Here is a 21,038-nt window from a genome sequence, read left to right on the forward strand (position 1 = left end):
CTAGAGAATGTCTACCACATCCCCAAAGAAGCTACCATTTACTTCTTGTTTCCTTTTTAATGAAAAGAATATTTTATAATAGTTTATTTTTACATGCTTTTCCATATTCAGCTACATCATCAACTAAAACAAAGGCACTAAAAATCCTTGTTGGTTTTAGTCACTTTGATCAGAAAAGTTGAACTAGGATGTACAGTTTTATGTTCTCATCTAAAGTCCTTAGTTTTAACAAAATCAAGTATAAAGCATTCCAATTAAAAACATGTCAATAGTAAATCTAAAAAATCTTAGGTAGCATGCGGCATGAGCTCAGTATTAACTCACTTTAGTCATTTATTCATTGACTCATATACTTAGAATACCTAACGTGCTTCGAGAAGATCAAGTGCTGGAGGGAAGAAAATCTGACTGGTCTCATATAATCCCTAATTTCAAGTGGGCAGTGGGTGTTAGGAGCTACCCTACTTCATTCTACTCAGTTCGCTCCCCTAGATGACTATGTTATACCTCTCTTATCCCTTTAAACCTTCAAATCCTCTTGTCCCTCTTCAATCTCAGCTGATGATCTTGTTTCTTGTTTCACTGAGAAAACAAATCAATCAGAAAAGGACTTCCACAGGCTCTCATCTCCAAAGATAGCATCCCAGCTCCACTTGTGCTCATGTGCTCTGCCTTCCCTCCTGTTATATTGGGAGAACTGTCTGGCTCCCACCTAAGGCCCCATCCTCTAGCTCCTGCTCAAGACCATGACTCCTGTAATTGCCCAATCTTGTTCTACAACATCAGTGTCCCCCTTTCTACTACATTCTTTCTGTCAGCACACAAACATGTTATAACATACTCCATCTTAGAAATACAAAACAATAAAAACATGATCCAAACTCCTTCTCTAGCTACTGGCCCAACTCTTTGTTTCCCTTCACAGGGAAACTCCTCTAAAGGATGTCTAAACCATGACATTCTCAGTAGGAGTAATATCACCCTCAAAGGGTGAAAACTGACTCTTGCAGGGCAAAAAGTTCTTATTCTTTTTATATATAAAGCATATATATATATATATATATATACACACACACACACATATAATATGTAGTAAATAGAAAATATATCTATGCTATTATAACTTCATTGGAGTGGGTGGAGGACAATTAGGGGGAAAATGTCTTAAAAAGCTCCTTAGGGAGGTGAAAATAAATAAACATAAAAATAGATTGAGAAACACTGTATTACACCCTCTATCTCAGTGTCCTCTCTTACTGTTTCTTCTTGAGGCTTCTCCAATGTTTTTCACTCCCAGTACCCCATTTTTTCATTCCCAGTATTCCCAGTTACTGTCACCTATGCCCTCCATATTGCTAAATCCGATGGCCAACTCTTAACATGAAACTATAGACAACATTTGGTATAGCTTATCATTTCTTTCTTCAGACATTTTCTTGGCACCGCTAAGGCTTGGTTTTCTCCCTAACTATCTGAACCCTTGAAATACTATATCAGGATCAGAACTGATACAAAAACTACAGATTATTGTACATTTGGATTGCAACACTCTTCAACACATCACCTGCTCTAATCCAAGCCATCTTCATTTCCGGCCTGTATTTTTATAGTATCAGTCCATCTGGTCAACTTAGCCCTCTTATGGGCTAACTTCCACACAACAGCAGGAAAACACCTCCTCAAATCTAAGTTAGATCATGTCATTCCTTCAACAGCTTCCATCTCATGTGGAGGAAAATCCAATGTCTTCATCAGAGCCCACAAAGCCCTTCCTAACTGAGCCTCCTGCTTCCTCTCTGCTCTCATCTCCTACCACTGCCCCTCCTTATGCGCTGTCACATGGCCTCCTTGTGAAACTCCCCATTCCTTGGGACTTTTCTTGCTTGGATATCCCTCCAGATATTCTCATGGCTCACACTTCCCCTACCTTGAAGTCTCTGCTGCTTAAAAGTCACTTTGTCACAGATCTGCTATCCAAATACAAAAGTACTCTTTGTCACTTTTTGTTCTCATATTGCATTATTTTCTTTCCCAGTGCTTACTAGCATCCCCCATAGACAGTTTACTTATTTTTCCTCCTCCCACTAGAATAGAAATTCCTTGGAGCTTTTATTGTTTGGTTCTCTGCTATATTCAGGGTGTCTAGGACAGTTTCTGGCACTTAGTAGATATAAAATAAATATTTGTATAATGAGATAATAAATTCAACAACTGAATAAAAGATTACAATTACCATTTTAAAAATAAAACTGAATTTTAATTACTCTTCTTGGAATAAACTTTTATAATCTTATATGCCTGTAGCAAGCAAAATTATAAGATGCAAAAGAGTATCTAACAACTCACGGAAATGGAAAGCAAATTCTGCTTTGGGTATAGAGATTTTCTTTGTCTATTTCACAGAAGAAATTTTAGGAGAGACCAATATTTAAATAGCTTCCTCAAACCAACAGAGAGCTCTACACTGGTAAACATAAAATGTTCTGTACTAGCTACTCAAATACTTTTTTAGATTCTCTTTCTCATTCTTTTCTAGAAGCAAACATTCAAGTCAGAATGAAAAAATGTCAGGCTCTGGAAACATGGCTTCAGAGGAATGACAGATGACCAGAATGTCTGGTCAGCATACAGTCATGTCTCATAGATCTGATGCAAAAGCATAGGAAACTTCTTAAATGAGATACATTTGTGAAAAAGAAAAACACATTTGGGAAAAAGGTTATCCAATGTAGAATGCTGGTATTATTTTATCCTTCTTTTCCTCTCTTTTAATCTTAATGTTTAAAACCCCCTGCTTTAAAGTTAGTAAACTGTGATAATATGTTCTTATTTGTGTTTAGCACATTTTATCTGAATCTTCAGATTTTTCTACCAGAAAGCTAAGAATCTTAGTTCTCAAATTTCTTATCTCTTTAAAATGTCTTTGCCAGCTCAGATGGGAAAAAGTTTAATTCAATTCAGTTGGTGACTCAGTTGGTGATGAAGATGCAATTCAGTAAATTATAGCTCTCTGCTCTTTCATCTCACCCCATCTCTAGTTTTGACATTTCTTTTTAAAGCCTTTCTGTTATTGAAGAACTCAATGAAAAATGGAGTTCTAAGTTCAGAAGGAAGTACACAGACAGTAAGGTAGCATTAAGAAGGGATCTTTGCTTTTGTTAGAGTAGCAACCTTGTGGTCTACTTTCAATCATACGTCTACTGACAGCATATGTACAAGAACAAAAAAGCCCAAATACTTACATCATAGATGCATTTATATCAAGCATGGGGAGATCACACACATTAGTGCCAGGTAAAGAGGCCAAAAGGTACATTGCCCCAATTATCAGAAGCTGGAGAAAATCTGGATTCCAGATCTGCTACCCAATAGCTATGTGGCCTAAGATAAATTAACTTAATTTCTCTGAGTCTCACTTTATCATTCTATAAAATGGGGATAAAAGACTTCTCTTAAGGTGATTGTAAAGAATAAAAAATATAATGTAGTTAAAATGCTTAAAAATAAAAATTCACAAAGCACTATTTAATGTTGGTTATTATCATCATCTTGTTAATCTTCTCACTCTTTTTTTTTTCAACGCAAGTAATTTGTTACCCAAAGGGGACATTTAAGTAGGGAAACCCCCTCTGTTCTGTCAGGCTCTGGAGTAGGTAAAAAGTATAGGTAACATCAATGCCAGATCACTCCAAGATAGATGAAAGTCCCTGCCATTTCCGCTCACTCTCAAGTTTTGGGAGGGTAGCAGAAAGGCAAAGATTAGCTTGGGTTGCCTCTCAGGCACTTAGAAAGAGAATGAAAGATTAAATGGAACCAAATCTCAGCTTCCACTATTTAGCAAATAATAATAAAGACAGACAAGTAGATGAAGCAGATATATCAGGTGAAGATCAAAATATAGTAAATAAAAGGAATTTAATGGTAATAATCATTTTTTTCTAAAATTGAGATCTCAGTTCATAAGCTTGCAGGCAGCCCAATAGAGCAGCTAATATCTTAAGAAGTTTAGAAACTGAATTATTTCCCCTCCTATGGAGATGGTCTGCTGGAAAAAGCAATGAAGCATATTATTCGATGAATAAAAGACTTTTGTTTCCTGTGCTTGTAATAAAAAAGTTTTCAGCAAAATCTCAAGGAAAAGTGAAGAATTTAAATTTCTTTTATTAAAACGAATTGGTTCTTATTTTTCCATCAAGGATGATGGGAGATTCTATAAGTTATAGGAAGGAGGTTGAAGGTGTTCATTATAAGAAATATTTTATCATTATATTCTATGGTATATATTAAGTTCTGAGATTATACATTTTTATAGTATAGATTTTACTAAAGTTCCTAGTGTCTGTTTACAGAGAGTGTGTATGTTAAGCTTACGAGCCTTTTGAACAATGTTTCCCATGTCCTGCAAATGTTCCTTCCTCCCAATCCAATTAGGTAAAGTTAATTCCCATCTCAATGTATCCAGTCAGGTTTTAAAAGGTGGATTCAGTATTTCTGATGAACTAGGAACTCTGTTGTTTGTTCAACAGATGTTCACATTCAAGGCTCACTGCATTCTGTCCCAAAGCCACATTTTCAGTTTTATCTCCCCAAATTCCTTACTACAGAGCCACTGCTCCCACTAAGTTAATCTATTTTTCAGTTTCCAAATATAAAACAAGCATTTCTATTTCCAACTTTTTACTGAGACCTGTTTTCTCCCTGAAGCGTTCTCTTCCCTCCCTCTGCCTGTTCCTTCAGGATGTATTTCAGATTGTGTCATTTGTTCACTCAGTAAATAGAGACTGAAGGCCTATATGTGTGAGGCACTCACAAAGGAACCCTGGGAAAACAGGAGTAGGTAAGTCAGGACCAGTTCCTGTCTTCATGTATTTCAGGTACTGTATATTCTATTAGGAAAGACACACCTTGCACAATGGCTTATGCCATTACTTAACTGCAGTTGTGGCAGTGTTAACATACGAGGTGGAAGAAACTAGAATAACATGTAAATGGGAGAAGTGGCCTGGTCTCAGTGATCAGGAAGACATTATTTTGGAAGCAGTTTTGAACTGAATTTGAAGGATAAGTAAGGGGTTAAAGTGGGCAGAGGGAGGTCAACAAGTAAACTTTCTTGATGGGAGCATGATTATTATTAAATTAGGATATACGAACAAAGACACAGCAAGGAAATTCTTGCCTTCTTGAAATTAAAACTGCAACAGAATTTTTCCCATTATCCTGGCTTTCTGTTAAGTTGGAGACAAAAAGCAATAAAGAAGACATTGGAAAAGAACCTGGCCAACTGCTCTCAGAGAGTTCTGAGAAATTGCCAGTGAGAACTGGTCTTACTACTCTGAGCCCCACTCCCTAGTCTATACAGGAAGAAGACTCAAGGGGATATGAAATCTCTGCTCTATGCAGAATGTTATATTCCTAGAGAGAAACTTTTTCTCCAAATCCTGTGAACCCCCCAGAGAATGATTCAGAAATAAACTCTGGGGACAGGGCTCCAAGAAGGGATGACTGGGGACCTTGTTTTCTAAGTAGGTATTTGCTGAGCTGCAGAACCTGCAGGGGCTGGGGCATAGACTTTGCTGCCTCTGGGATAGAGACAGGGGTGTTAACAGCCTCAGAAAGGTTCAATGTGAAGCTGAGATCTGCCCACCGGACCAAGAGAACATACCACATGTTGTCTACATGGACCCGTCACCAAATATCAGACAACAGGAATGAAGTGCAGGGAAGCCATGTTACCTCCCTACCACCACCAAGCAGCCAGTCATAGGAGCAATCAATGTCTCCCTGAGAATGTAGAGTCTGAAGGGAGGAGTGGGTGGATATTCAAAGAGAGACTGAAGGGGTGTGCGTATAAAACAGACCCCATTATTCACTCTAACACAAGCCCCTGGTACCGCAGACAGGCCTACCTGACATTAGGGCTGGAGAGAATGAGCTCTAAACTGAGACTGAAGTTTAAAAATAAGTGCAACTCAGTCTTAAAAACCAAAATGACGCTATCCTAACGGCCAAAAGTGACTAGGAAGTTGGAGTAAATGACCAAGACGTTATTAAGGCGCTCCCTTTTTAAAAAGAAAGACATGGAGTTCAAACAGGACAGTGTGAGGGCAGTTCCAGGGAAAAAATAAAACTTCCTCATGTTTACACCCATATAAGTTCAGACTTCTTAAAAATAACAAAGTGACTATAAAGAAAAAAGTGATGGTATTGGCAAAGGAATAAATAAATGGAACAGAATAGATATCCAAAAACAGATGCAAGTATATCTGGAACTTAACATATGGCAAAAGTGGAATTTCAATTTAGTGGGAAAAAGAAACTTATTAAATAAATGGGGCTGATAAGATTGATACCACTATGGCGGGAAAATGCCCATAAGGCTCGATCAATATTTCATACCTTATAAAACACACATTACAGATAGAGTAAAGACTTAAATGTAAAGCATAAGAATTAAAATGATTAAAATATAATTTATAATATTTATGTGACTTTAAGGGTGAGAGAAATAGTCCTTAGCAAGTCAGGAAATCTAGCATCTATAAAGACAGACCTGACTAAATAAAAAACTTAACACTTTATTATGGCAAATGACATAAACAGAAGCAAAATACAAATAAATGACAGTCTGGGAAATGTTTGTAATACTGCATGAAAAACTTTAATATCTCATATATAAAATGCTCCTTAACGGCAAAGAGCCCACTAGAAGAGAAAGCATAGTCAGATAACCAGGACATTTACAAAAGAGAAAACCTAAATGACCAATAAATTTATGAAAAGAGGCTCAATCTCACTTTCAGTCAAGGGAAATGCAAATTAAAGCAAGAATGATGTGCCTGTTTTCATTTGTTATTTTTTCAGAAATCTTAAAAGATTTAACATGAAATTAAAAATATCCAGTGCTCATGAGTATACAGAACAAGAGGCATTCTCAAACATTAAGAATGAGAATCATTACCAAAGTTCTAGAAAGTAATATGGCAACATGTGTTAAAATATACAGAGCTTTTGACCCTAAAATTTCAATGTTGGTACTTTATCATCCAATATAGCAATAAACAGGAATACATAGAAACCACATGAATGTCCATCAATAAACAATAAGAGATAAAAAACTAAATTCTGGTATTCCCAAACTATAGAAAATCCAGCTAGTAAATGGAAATAAATTTGATCCATTTATCTGAAGGAATGTCAATTTAAAATGCAAATTTCAAAACACTGCATTTAGAAGGTGTCCACATGCATGGAGCAAGGTGTGGAAGGGCACTCACTAAACTGTTAATGCTGATTACCTCCAGGGCTTGGGAAAGAAAGACATCACAGGAACGAATTGTTTATTCAACTTTGGATTACTTCATTTGCTATAAGAGTAGTAATCAGCTTTGTCATTTAAAGTAATGAAAGTATATGAGGGGAGAGGAAAAGCAGGACTACTTATTTTTTTAACTTATCCAACAACATGTAATGTAGTAGACATTCAAAAATATTTGTAGAATAAGGTAGAGAAGAATAGGTGGGAGATGAAATATGTTTAAATTTAAGTGTGTTTGTAGATCCTATAAATAACCAATGTGAGGAAAGGGACAAAAATACTTCATAAAGTTGGCAAAATAAGAAAATGGAAAAAAGTGAAAAGAAAACAAAGTAAAATAAGTAATAGACATCAGTGTAAAGGCTAAATGCAATATAGTTATTATACCAATAAATGTAAAAGAGCTGAATTATCCTATTAAAAGAAACAGATATTTCACGTTAGATTTTAAAAACTCAGCTAGGTGGTGTTCTCCGTAAATACCTAAGTAAACACAAAACAACAAAAGTGATATTATTCACACTCTACAAATATAAAAGATTTCACAATAAGCCTAATAAGAAAAGTGTAAGTTCTTCAGATAAAAGCTACAAAATTTTTCTAAAGGACATGCAAATACCTAAATAAATTGAGAAGTTTGATTTTCTTGGATGGGATGATGAATTATTGTAAAGATATCAATTCTCTTTAAGTTAACACTTAAATTCAATATAATTCAAGCCAATATTCCAACAGGAGATTTTAATGAAACCGATTCTAAAGTGGCTGCCTTTTTGTAGGCACACATTGTACTGATAATCATGAACGGTCTACAGAGATTCCCCAGTACCATTTGCTTATTCATAGCCAAGAGCTCAGACCACATCATCTTATAAGCAGGTTTTTACATCGGTCTCCCCTCACACAGAACTTTTACATTTGTCATATGTAAAGTTCATCTTTTCTTTTTGTGCCCACATAAGCTTCGTGAGAACACCTGGCCAATGGGCATTGCATGTACTAAATTTACCTGAATTAGCATTTAGAAAAATGTCAGGGACATGAGGACACTTACAAAATATTCCCATCATACTTCCTCAGAGATTCAGGTGAGCCTGTGAACAGTGAGCAAGGAGGTCGTGTGGGTGGGGGCAGGTGTTATGACAGGGTGCTTATTCTCTCCACTGTTCGAGCACGTGGGGTGAAGATGGGTGGGGAGGAGTGAGGTTGTACCTCCTTCTAAGAGAGGTGGCTTTCATAAAAATGTCGCAGTTGACTTGTGAAAAAGCTCCAATAATGAGTAACTCCTCTTACAAAAGTGATCAGTTCATTAATTAAAAGTTAATTAACGTAGAGTTTTCAAGGCAATTGTCATGTTCTTTTGCAACAATGACTACATCTGTAATACATCCTATTTATAAAACTCTGAAAATAAAATATTCCCCTTCATTTAATCCCCAACACCAGGCATACAAGCCTTTAAAACAGACTTCCGAGACCTTTTCTGTAATGGTAAAGAAGTCACAAACACTAAAAAAGTTACTGGGAGTATTAATAATAGCTATGTGCTTACTGTTTGCCCAGCACACCTCTAAGTCCTCTACTCAGATGATCTCATTTAATCTCTACTATAATCCTCTGTGGTTAGATAATGTTATTTATCCTCATGTCATAAACATGCAACTGGAGTCCAGAGAAGTTAAGTTGCCCCAAATCACCCAGACCATAAGTGGCAGAGCTGGGTTACAAATTCTGGCTCTCTCAGTCTATGCTCTTAATTATCCTCTACAGAGTAGCCAATGCTAAATAAGTGATATAAAAACCCAGTGCTAGAGAAGTCTCCAAATGCTTTCCCTGAAGAACAGAGCCCTCAGAAAAGACTCTGAAGAACTAAGAGGCCCAGAGCTGGGTCCTGAAAGAGAGACAACACAGAGGATGTGTCAGATTATTCCAGGCAATGGGAGCTCTGTGAGTAAACGCACAGACGAAAAATGTGTGGTTCATTCAAGGGACCAAGAGGAGACCAGGACTTCTGGAAAGGGAGGCTAACTCTCGATTCCCTTTCCTCTTGGTGACTCTCCTGATCTGTGGCCACATGCTCTGCCTAGACCTCATTTTTGCTTTTATTTGTCTGTTTCCTGAAGTGATGTTAGGTGGCTTCAGGTCTTTGGTCCAAAATTAGCAGTGCTTTGTTGGAGTCTGGTCAGAGCAAGAATGCACGTGAGCCTACTACTGTAGAGATAGTAGTGGCATTCACAGGGAGAGTCTAGCACCAGACTCAGTCTGTCTCTCTCTCTCTCTCTCTCTCCCCCTTTCTTTTTTCTTTCCTTCCTTTCTCCTTTCTCTTCCTTCTTTTCTTTCTTTCTTTTTTTTATAAGGAAAAAAACTAACATTTTGGTTTTAAGGATGTGAGATAGCATACCAAATCATTAGGGAAGTATATCCATTAGGACACCTTTGAAAATATGCATTCCTTTAATCTAGGCATGTGGGAGAAAAAGCTGAGGAGCCCAGTGAGGGAGGTGGCCTGGTGTAGAGGACAGACACTGAGATGTCTCAGGCTCCTCATTCCTCATAATCACTTATCATATCCCACTTGTTTTGTTTTACAATGTTTATCCCACATCCTTTCCACTCCCTTTTCTACTTTCTTAGCAGGAAAATGGAAAAACTACAGCAGGAAAGCCAGGTATGTGGATTTCAGGCCCAGATGTTCCATTACAGCCTGATGAAGAGCTCTATTTAACTGTTTATGAAACATGAAATCAAGACAACAATATTTTTAGAGAAATGCAAATCAAAAGTACAATGAGGAATCACTTCATACCAGTCAGAATAGCCATCATTTAAGTCTATAAATAATAAATTCTGGGGAGGGTGTGGCAAAAAAGGAACCCTCCTATACTGTTGGTGGGAATGTTGTTTGGTACAGCCATTATGGAAAACAGTATGGAAGATCCTTAAAAAACTAAAAATAAACTTACCATATGATCTAGCAATCCCACTTCTGGGCATTTATCCAGAGAAAATTATCATTCGAAAAGACACATGCACTCCAATGTTCACAGCAGCACTGTTTACAATAGCCAAGACATAGAAGCAACCTAAATGTCCACTGACAGATGAATGGATAAAGAAGATGTGATATACATATATACTGGAACATTATTCAGCCATAACAAAGAATGAAATAATGCCATTTGCAGCAATATGGATGGATCTAGAGATTATTATATTAAGTGAAGTAAGTCAGAGAGAGAAAGACAAATATCACATGATATCATTTATATGTGGAATCTAAAAGAAATGATACAAATGAACTTATTTACAAAACAAAAAAGAGACTTACAGACATAGAAAACAAACTATGATTACCAAAGGGGAAAAGGATGGGAGAGAGGGATAAATTAGGATTCTGGGGTTAACATATACATACTGCTAAAATAGATGGATAAAATAGATAAATAAATAGATAAAATACATAAATAACAAGGACCTACTGTGTAGCACAAGGAACTATATGCAATATCTTGTAATAACCTATAATGGAAAAAAACCTGATATATGTAAAATAAAAAGAATATGTATGTATATGTTTAATTGAATCACTTTGCTGTACACCTGAAACTAACACAACATTGTAAATCAACTATACTTCAATTAAAAAATAAAAAATAAAATAAATACATGCATTAAAAAACATAATATATTGTAGCCACTCTGGAGACTGATGTTCCTACCAGAAGTTTGAAAAAAGGACAATAATGATATTTGAAAGGTGCCTTCCTTTTTCTTGATACTTCGTCCTGTTCAGCCCCTAATAAATTGTGTGATCTTGTATGGGACAGATCATGTCTTAAATTTCTCATCAGGATGAAAGAAGCAATGAGCCTCAAAGTTCCTCTTAGTCCTAAAATTCTATGACCCACCCAAGGTTCACGCTTTTACCTTAGTGCTGTGAACCAGTACCAAGGCAGGATCAGTAGAGTCTAAGTTTAGCGGACCTCTAGGAGCTTATCATCAAGTTGGGAAATGAAACAGATGCTCACTCATTTGGCAGATATTGACTAACAATAATAGTGCTGTGTGGGTCAGCGTGCACTGTGTGGTGCTTGATGCTGGGTGGGAACAGGGTAGCCAATAGGAGCCCTTTCCTCCTGGATTTTATGGCTTAGTGGGGAAGACACTTGCTGAAAAATAAAAATTACAATAAAATCTGATGAATGTATTATGATAGGGTAGAATGTCCCAAACAGGCCTAAGTGGAAGGAAAAAAATCCCCATAAGGTACTTGTTAAAGACACAGATTCCTGGGCCCTGCCCAAACTCTAGGAATTAAGAATCTTCTCAAAGGTGACCCTTAAGTTTTCTTTAACTAGCAGTCTTCACTAGGCAAGTCTGGAAAACATAGTGATCAAGAATGAGCAAGATACTGTGGGAACTCACACCTACACAAAACAATAAGTAAAGGGATAGTCTAAGATGCAGTGCATGCTGGAGAGCCGGGTATAACAGCAGTTAAGTGCACATGGGCTCTGGACTCACACTGCCGAGGTTCACATCTCAGGATCACCACCACGAAGGGAAGTAATCATAGTAACTAGGATTGTTGTAAGGATTATGTGAGAAAGTCTTTGTAACACTAAAAGAGAGAGGGTAGCAGTTACAAAACCAGAGGGCAAATCATGAATCATAAAAGTTTCACTATGTGGTTCATAAAGCTTCCCTGTTCTCCCAACTGGGAGAAGGTCATAAATGAAATAAGTAACTGCCAGCCCCAAGAAAGTAGTTCTGCTTCTTCAGTAAAAAGCAAAATAGGGAAAAGGAGGCCGGGTGGGGGGAAATTCAACCACGCTGTAATCAAAAGGGAAATCGTTCATGTAAGAGATGATACTATACTGACCCTAATGGGGTAGACATGATTTAGAGAGAGAGGCGGGGGGAGAATGAGGAGACAAGCACAAAGGAAGCCAAAGGCATGGGGCTGCTCATAGTTTTTATGAATGCGAGACCTGTAGCCCAGCCCTAGTTTTGTCACTAATTAGCCATGTACTTTGGGGTGAGTTAGTTAATTATAATGGGCCTAAAGTCATTTCCCTGTGATATTACAGGGTTTTGTGAATTATATTACAGATACCTTTTATGTATACTTTGTACTTCGATTGTCTTCATAGTTCTCCCTAGTTTAAAAATTCTGAGGGGAACTGCAATCTGTACCAGGCCCACTAGATGGCAACATATAGCTTTGTAAATGGTTTTTCATAAAAACTGAGGCTGTCTAACAAGCAAGCAAGAGTAGGTAAGGTTGTCGAGAAAGCACAAAGACACTAATTCCTCCTACTGAGGTCACTGTTGAGATTTACAACATAAAGAGAAAGCAGATGTTTTCAGTCCCTTTGTTTTAGACCCACAGGTATTCAAGGGTCATGACAGGACCTTCTGTTTTAAACCTTTACTGCTACAGTGGGTTATTACATAACAACGAACACAAAATTACTTGCATGCCAATTCTGAATTAAACCACCTGAATTACAACACCCCAAAGATCCTTGCCCTCAGCCAAATGTACCAAGTCAATCATTCTTAAACTTTTTCATCATAAAGAGTTGACATATCCCACCACTAAAAAAGAAAAGAAAAAAAAAGATCTGTTTCCTTTTCAGTATGATACACTTTTTTAAATGCTGTCAACATTTTTTTATAGTAAGAGTAAACTTGCCTTATTTTTAAAGATATGACAACTCAGAAAATTGTAAAGAAGAAAATGAAAATCATCTTCGAGCAATAAACAATGTCCTTACGTTTCTGTCAAACTATTTTTGGTAGATAGAAAATAAACAGAGATTCATCCTTTTGTCTTTTTAAAATTAAAAACACTTTGAAATCTTTCAATGTTAGTAAATATATTAATGATCACTAGCATTTAATAGTTCACAGCTAAATATTTACAAAATGTACGCAGAAAGTGTTCTGAGGCAACATACTTTAACTGAATCATCTGGCCTTCTGTGATAACACTTCCCTTCACAAATTGACTGAAATGCCCCCATTTAAAGATGAGTAATAATCAGAGAGGGGTGGATGCAGAGGAGTGGAGGAAGACAACAGAACAAAGCAAAACCTAACAAATGAGCTGATGAAAAATACACATCAGGAAAAATTTTTGAGGAAATAGATTAGTTCAACAAGCTCTCAGACAGTAACCTGAAAACAGTGAAGGGATATATGACCTCTGTGAAAAAATATTTCAAGGAATGGAACAAAAGGAACACAATTTGAAAACTACATGGGTGACATAAAGAGAAGACTAGAACTAGAAAGAAAAAATAATACAAATACCAAAGTTGAAAGTGAGTAGAGATAAGATCGCAGATATGAAAGGTTATCTATTTTGTATTTATTTTACGATACTCTGACATCGTAATAAATGGAACAGATACAAGTCTTCATGTAAGCATTAGAGGAAAACTTAGCTTAAATAAAGGAAAAGCTGAATCTTCAAGTCAAAATGTACAACATGACCCATAAAAAACTGACACAAAACTATTAACAATAAGATATATCTTTGTGAAATTACTGGACTCAAAGATAAACAAATACAAAAGAGGAACTTCTAAAATAAAGTATCTTTGAAAGGCTAAAAGTAGAAAGAATGTACCAGGCAAACGAAAATAAAACAATGAGCATCTTTGTAATGAAAATATATTATGAGTCAAAATACACGTTATCAAAAAAATCATAAAGCAAAATTTGACCCCCAAAACTCCAGGAAAAACAGAAAAAATACAATTATAGTAGGAGAATTAAGTTATTTCTCTCAGCCTAACACAGTTAACTACTCAAAACAATGAGGATACAGATGATCTAAATAAAATTATTAATTAGCAGGCCCTTAAACATCTTAGGAATCAGTCTATGCCATGGTGTTATGTTTTATATGTCACTAACACAAATATTGAAAAATTGCTTCAAAATGCAACATTGAAGGGTCTATTTTCTCATAAAAACTATGCAGCTTTTAAAAATTGGAATATGTAATTTACAGTACAACTGAATACACTGACCCATAGCTATGTTTTAGTTAAATGTTAACACAGTCTCAAAATCAATCCAATTATTACAAGCTCCATGGCAAAAAATTACCCTACTTTAAAGGGACTTCGGCAACACACTAGAGATAGACTCATGAAAGAGATCTTTGAAATTCGTTTTCTACTTTGCCTATAGCTAGCTAATAAATATTCCAATCCTGTCTACATTCCTATCTCACACTATACTGGGAAAGAAGCTATATCATTAGTGCATGGTGAAACTGATACTCATACTGCTTTCAAAACGTAATAAGCAGCTATATTCAACCTCAGAGAACAACATCTTTTACAGTTCTAAATCTAAAATATACAAGCCATATTTATTACCAGCTTTCTTTCTAACAGTGGCATAAAAGGCCATTTCTCAACCAATGTCACCTTCAGTCATGCAGCAAAGTCAAAAGCATGTCACATCCCCAAAGCCTCACCACCATCACCAGACTCTACTATACTATAACTCCTGGCCTTCAAGGCAAGAAGAGGTATAGTCTGGAAATCAGTGACTCTGATGTGCTGGACTCAGTCACACATGCCTAAAGACAGGAGAATAATCAGTTAAACCTGGCATAGGCAGACAAAAAGCAGCACCATAGAAAAGCTTTTCTTAAGAATCCAGGTAACAGGGAAATGATAGAGACAGAAACTAGATTATTATTAGAGGCAGGGATGGGAATGGAAGGATGGAGGTAAAAGCTTTAGGATATGGGGTTTCTTTCTGAGGTGATGAAAACATCCTAAAATTGACTGTGGTAAAGGTTGCATATGTTGGTGGATATACTAAACATGATCGAAATATACACTTTATATGGATGACTTGGATGGTATGTGAATTATCTCTCAAAGCTGTTTTAAAAAAAAAAAAAAAAAGGAGAGGGGAGAAGCTAAGTGAAAGGTGAGCCATCAAGTCCTAAGCAGGGAAGAGCATGACACATACTCAAGAACGAGGCAAGATGAAGTTTACCAGGTTTGTCATATAATCAGTGCCTGTATCATAAAATCCTTCTTTTCTCCAGAACGGCCACAAAGAGACCGTTCTTTTAGGCCAAATAACTACCTTTTCATCAAAAATACTTATTTCTGAAAGGCAAGGACAAAAAGAGAAATATTCAATTTTTGACTAGTTTTAAAAAAAAAAACCTGGGTTTTGATTTGACCTAGTCTAGTATCATAAACCAGGCCATAGTATCAGTTTTTAAAACATGCAGATCAATAGAATCTGTAACATACCCTTTGCTAAGAAAGTTAAACTGAATTCATGCTCTATCAAAGAATTCCCATTCCCTGTGGTACACGGCAGAGACTCACAGTTTGCGATGTCACCTTGAAGTTGCAGGATCTGAGGAACTGGCATCGTGAGGACAACAATCTCAAACTGCTCAGGGGAGCCTGTTTCCTTGGAGACTTCCCACTTGTCATTTCTCAGGTTGATCTGGGTCACATGTTGTCTGAAGCAGATTTCAGCACCTGCTCCAAAAGCAAAATCATGTTCACATAATCAGGATTTTTCATATGAATGAAGGGGAGAGAAGAGTCCCAAACTGGATCCATTCAGATGAATGAAATGGTGAAATCTGTCTTCTACAGCCCCTGGGCTTCACTTGATTTACTCTCTTTCTCATTTACTGGGCATCTCTCCCTTCTCGCACCCTTTGACCTCTCTATCAATGCCTGCTCTTTAAAAAAAAAACTACTATAATTAATAATAGTAGTAGCCATAGCTACTTCATTAATCATCCACTGTATGCCAAGACTATGCCAACACTTGATATATATTATAACAATTCATTTTGCAGATCAGGAAATAGATTAAGAAATGTCATGCCATGATTTAAAACCACATCCATCTGACACTAAAGTTCACTATCTTCGTGAAGCAAAAATACACCTTAGTAAAGGAGTTAACAATTCTTCTCTCTAGTAATAGCAAGAAAAAACAATATTCCCTACTAAAGGAATTAATATTCTCTATTAAATCTGAAAAAAAGTCTCTGTAAGAGAAAGCCAAATCCTCATCAATGGATCAATTACCTTTATTAAGAAGATTGAGAATTAAGAGAAAGGGGAAAGTGCAAATAATGGGCACTTTCAGCTCACACCCACCATCCCTTTTATTCCAAGCAGAGCAGCTCCATCTCCCTCTGTTTTATTTATTTAGGCAGTCTCACCCCTGACTTAACCACCTCTCTTGCCTCATTCTAGTTCTGGCCCTGACCGGGACCTCAACTAAGTCAACTGATTTTATGTTTTATCCAATTGTGTTTCACATAATATTCCCTTTGAAAACAGCATTACATTGTTATTGTTGGTGGTGAGTATGTGTGTGTGTTTAAGGAGACTGAAGTCCACTAACTAGAAATTTTCTGTATCTAGTCAGATGTCTTGGACACATTTCCCAAAGGCCCCGAAGTGTTTGTAAGGTGTATATCAGTGGTTCTCTAAGTGTGGAACTTAGACCAGTAGCACCAGCAGCACCTTGGAACTTGTTAGAAATGCAAATTCTCAGGTCCCAACCCAGACAAACTAAATCAGAATCTGGGAATCGACCCAGTAGTTGGCACTTAACAAGCTCCCCAGGCTTGTTACAATGCACATTAAAGAGTGAGAACTACTGGGGTAGATAAATAGACCCAAATCTAACACTGAAACTGACAAAGCAACCCCAAAAATAGCATTTTCCAAGAGTTAGGGGCAATGGTATAGCTGCTCTTACCAACAAGGAGGTTTTCCTATCTAATTGCTAGGAGTAAAGTTTCTGGGAAAGTGGCATTTCCTTGTGAAAGTAACTAATAACTTTCAAAATGACAAAATCTATAGGCTCTGGAACTCATTATAGAACAGTCAGAGAACTACATAGAGTCTCTCTAGAGTTACTTCTGAGCTTAGTAAATTTGATGTGCCTCTCCTGCATAAAATCCTTCAATAGCTTCCCACTGCATTTAGAATAAAGTATAAAACCTTTAACATTGCTTACCAAGCCCGTTATGATCTGACCCCTGCCTTACTCCTGAACTTCACCTCTTCACCACTCTCTCCCTCATTCACTACCCTCCAGTCACGATGATCTTTTAATTCCATAAATGCACCATCTTCTTCCTACCTTAGAACAGTCCCAATTTAATATGACCATTGCATGCAATTCTCACCACTCAGCTCTTGGCCTAGTTCACTCTTGCTCACCTTTCAGGTACCCATGAAAACATCAGTTCCTCAGCGATGCTTTCCCTGACACACCTCCCCTCCCTCACTCCTCTGAAACTCACACTAAGTTAGGTCCTATTATAACCCTCCTACATTTTGGTGCAGCCACTGTGGAAAACAATATGGAGATTCCTCAAAAGACTAGGAATAGACTTACCATATGACCCAGGAATCCCACTCCTGGGCGTATATCCAGAAGGAACCCTACTTCAAAATGACACCTGCACCCCAATGTTCATAGCAGCACTATTTACAATAGCCAAGACATGGAAACAGCCTAAATGTCCATCAACAGGTGACTGGATAAAGAAGATGTGGTATATTTATACAATGGAATACTATTCAGCCATAAAAACCAACAACATAATGCCATTTGCAGCAACATGGATATTCCTGGAGAATGTCATTCTAAGTGAAGTAAGCCAAAAAGAGAAAGAAAAATACCGTATGAGATCACTCATATGCGGAATCTAAAAATAAATAAATACAAAACAGAAACAGACTCAAAGACATAGAATACAAACTTGTGGTTGCCAGGGGGACGGGGGGTGGGAAGGGACAGACTGGGATTTCAAAATGTGGAATAGATAAACAAGATAGTACTCTGTAGCACAGGAAAATATATACAGGATCTTGTGGTGGCTCACAGCAAAAGAGAATGTGACAATGAATGTACGTATGTTCATGTATAACTGAAAAATTGTGCTCTACACTGGAATTTGACACAACATTGTAAAATGACTGTAACTCAATTAAAAAAAGTTTAAAAAATAAAATAAAATAAAATAAAATAAAATGTAATCTCAAAAAAAAAAGTTAGGTCCTATTATTACAGCTCTCTCATGATGCCCTCACTCTTACTTCTTAGCGTTCATTACGCACCCCTTTTTGTGTGTGTAATTAGTTTGTCTTTTCCTCCCCACTATACTCTACGTTAACAAAGGCAAGGACCATGTGTTTTATTTACTACTGGTTCCCCAGCACATATTTTAGAGGACTAAAAATAAAATCTACAGATAGTATAAAGATATCAGAACACAAAAAGGTTTAAACATTTTACAAAGGCAAATATGTTTTGTTACATATTTTTTTCAATTTGTATTCCCTGTCTTCCTCCACTTTAAAGAAAAAAAAATCTAAATTCATTTTCCTCCTAAAATTTCCTACAAATAGGTTTTAGCTCAGAACTGCTGAGATGGACCTAAAGAGATGTGAACAATGTCTAACTCCATGCCCTGATTAAACAGAAGAGTGCTTCACCAAGGCTCCAGAGCTATCCTCACAGATGTGTGCCATGATCACCTGACTGGGAGAAATTTTGAGACAGAACTGCCCAGGCTTTCCCCTACATCAATTTTAGAAAGAAAACAAACACAAAAGTAAAAAGGGAGAAAATGATAAAAGTAAGTATTACCAGAAAGAAGTGACCCTAGCCGACACCATCTGCAAATTAAACCTTCTTTTCTAATGAAATGATCCTGTCGGCTTTGACAAGTTACATTGCCCATGCTGACTTTCCAGACTGTTAGTCAATGTCCATTTTAAATGGTAGATGGTAAAATAAAAACAAATAAATGCAGCAATAGTTCTTCCTATTGCTAGGCAAAACCAAATAAAAGATTTTCACCCTGTTCTGAAAGCTAAATTCATCCTCTTATGATGACACTCAGAATGACAGCATTTGAATTATTTAATAATACAGGCCTTATTCAAAAACAAACGATTTGGCACATCTCTATCCGTATGTCATAGGCAGAAACCATCAGGTAAGTGATCTCCCTGGTTGCATAAAGAAATAAAATGGCATTAATCCTTAGTAACCCCTTCCCCCTGGGGAAGGGAATAACCAATGGAAGAAGGGGACTAAGGGACGAGCAGCACTATGAATTTGTTCCCTTGAGCCATGTGTCCACTGACATGCAGCACCAGGGTGGATGGGAGCAATCTCTCATACTGTTGGGAAAAAGTCGAGAAGGAAACAGATGTTAAATCAGAGGCTATGAGCCCCTCTCATTGTCCTCCATGGGATCGCTAACAGGAAAAGACAACAGGCTCAGCTTTAAGAGAGTGCTGGTCTGTTACTGACTAGCTAAGCCACCATAAGCAAAGTGCTTAACCTCCCTGAGTTTAATTTTTCTCATTAGTAAATGGGGATAATGATAACCACCTTGGAACGGCTGCTGTGAGAATCAGAAATGATGTATATTAAGTACATAACATAGTGTCAGATAGTTAGGACTTAACAAATGACAGAGTAGCTTTTGTTATTTTGAATTTCTCCCACCCCAGCAACAATGACAACCAAAAATAAAAATAAAACAACATAAAATCACATTTCATTCACTTAAAAAGATTGTATTAATTGGGAAGGCAGGCAGTAGGTAAAATTGATGTCAATAATTTAAGCTTATTTCTTTGTAATAAGCTTAATGTGAACACACGAGACAATAAATGAGAACAGAACAGAAGGTCAAGAAGCATGTGTCTATTTTCCTCTGCCTTTTACTTATTTGGGGAAACTGGTCTAGTTAAATACTAGCTTTAGAGACCTGAATCTATTCTAAAGCATACCTGATTAGACATATCCTATACAGATAATTCCCCTCCGAGTCTAGTCCCAAACTGAATGACTACCGATTGGACCATCAGATTGTGGGGTTGTGAACTCAACTGATTCCAAAATATGCAGTATTTTTGGAATGACTTGGGAATTTCGGTTCTTATGCACTGAGCACATGCAAAGTTCAGCTTCATTCAACTAGATTATTTTTTAAACTAACATTTATCAAGAGATTTCTATGTATATGGCCTACTATTTTCTTGCATTGACAATGAGCACATTATATTCTTTATTCTTCACAACACTTTGTATTAGGTACTGTTATTGCTCTCATTTGTCCAATGAAAGAATCAAGGCATAGATTTTAAAACTTTCCTAATATTACATAGCAAGAAAGAGTGATAGAACGTGAATTTGAATCCAGGTCATTCTGATTCCTGAGATGCTCTAGACTTACATTGTGGAAACACTAAAATAGGATAGAAACAATTTATAGGATAGAAAGCTTTAAAGAAGCTTAAAGAATGTCTAAAGGGATATAAACATAAAATTCAAAATGGTATAGATACGGTCTAGAAATCCTTTAATAATAGATCCGGGTATAGGGAGAAAAGGATTCTTGAAACATTACAAAGATTATATTAAAATAAACTAAGAAATAGTTTATATACACTCAAATTATGTGGACCTTAAACTTAATTATATAAAAACATTTTTAAAAATCATATAATTATATAAAATCCATTTAAAAAAACAGAAAGCATGCCATAAAATGAGCTTATGTTGATTTATATATTATGACATTTTCCCTGCTATTTTTCTTTATTTTCTAAATTTTCTACCAATAGTGTATAATTCTTTTTTAAAAGTTAATTTTAAAGTAACCATTTTATAT

General features: G+C 36.5%; 1 protein-coding gene across 3 annotated transcripts in view; it reads right to left on the reverse strand.

The window, feature by feature from the left end:
* The window catches only part of RNLS (renalase, FAD dependent amine oxidase), a 267,716-nt gene that overhangs the window by 242,503 nt on the left and 4,175 nt on the right, over nt 1-21,038 (reverse strand). For all 3 annotated transcript variants that reach the window (XR_010381952.1, XR_838403.3, XM_010996271.3), the window contains exon 4: nt 15,691-15,849. Coding sequence is in view for 1 of the 3 variants with exons in the window: in XM_010996271.3 (XP_010994573.2) it covers nt 15,691-15,849 (159 nt within the window). In the remaining 2 variants the exon portion in view is untranslated. The remainder of the gene's footprint in view (nt 1-15,690; nt 15,850-21,038) is intronic.

This window comes from Camelus dromedarius, chromosome 8 (genome assembly GCF_036321535.1).
Source record: "Camelus dromedarius isolate mCamDro1 chromosome 8, mCamDro1.pat, whole genome shotgun sequence".
NCBI classification, from domain to species: Eukaryota; Metazoa; Chordata; class Mammalia; order Artiodactyla; family Camelidae; genus Camelus; species Camelus dromedarius.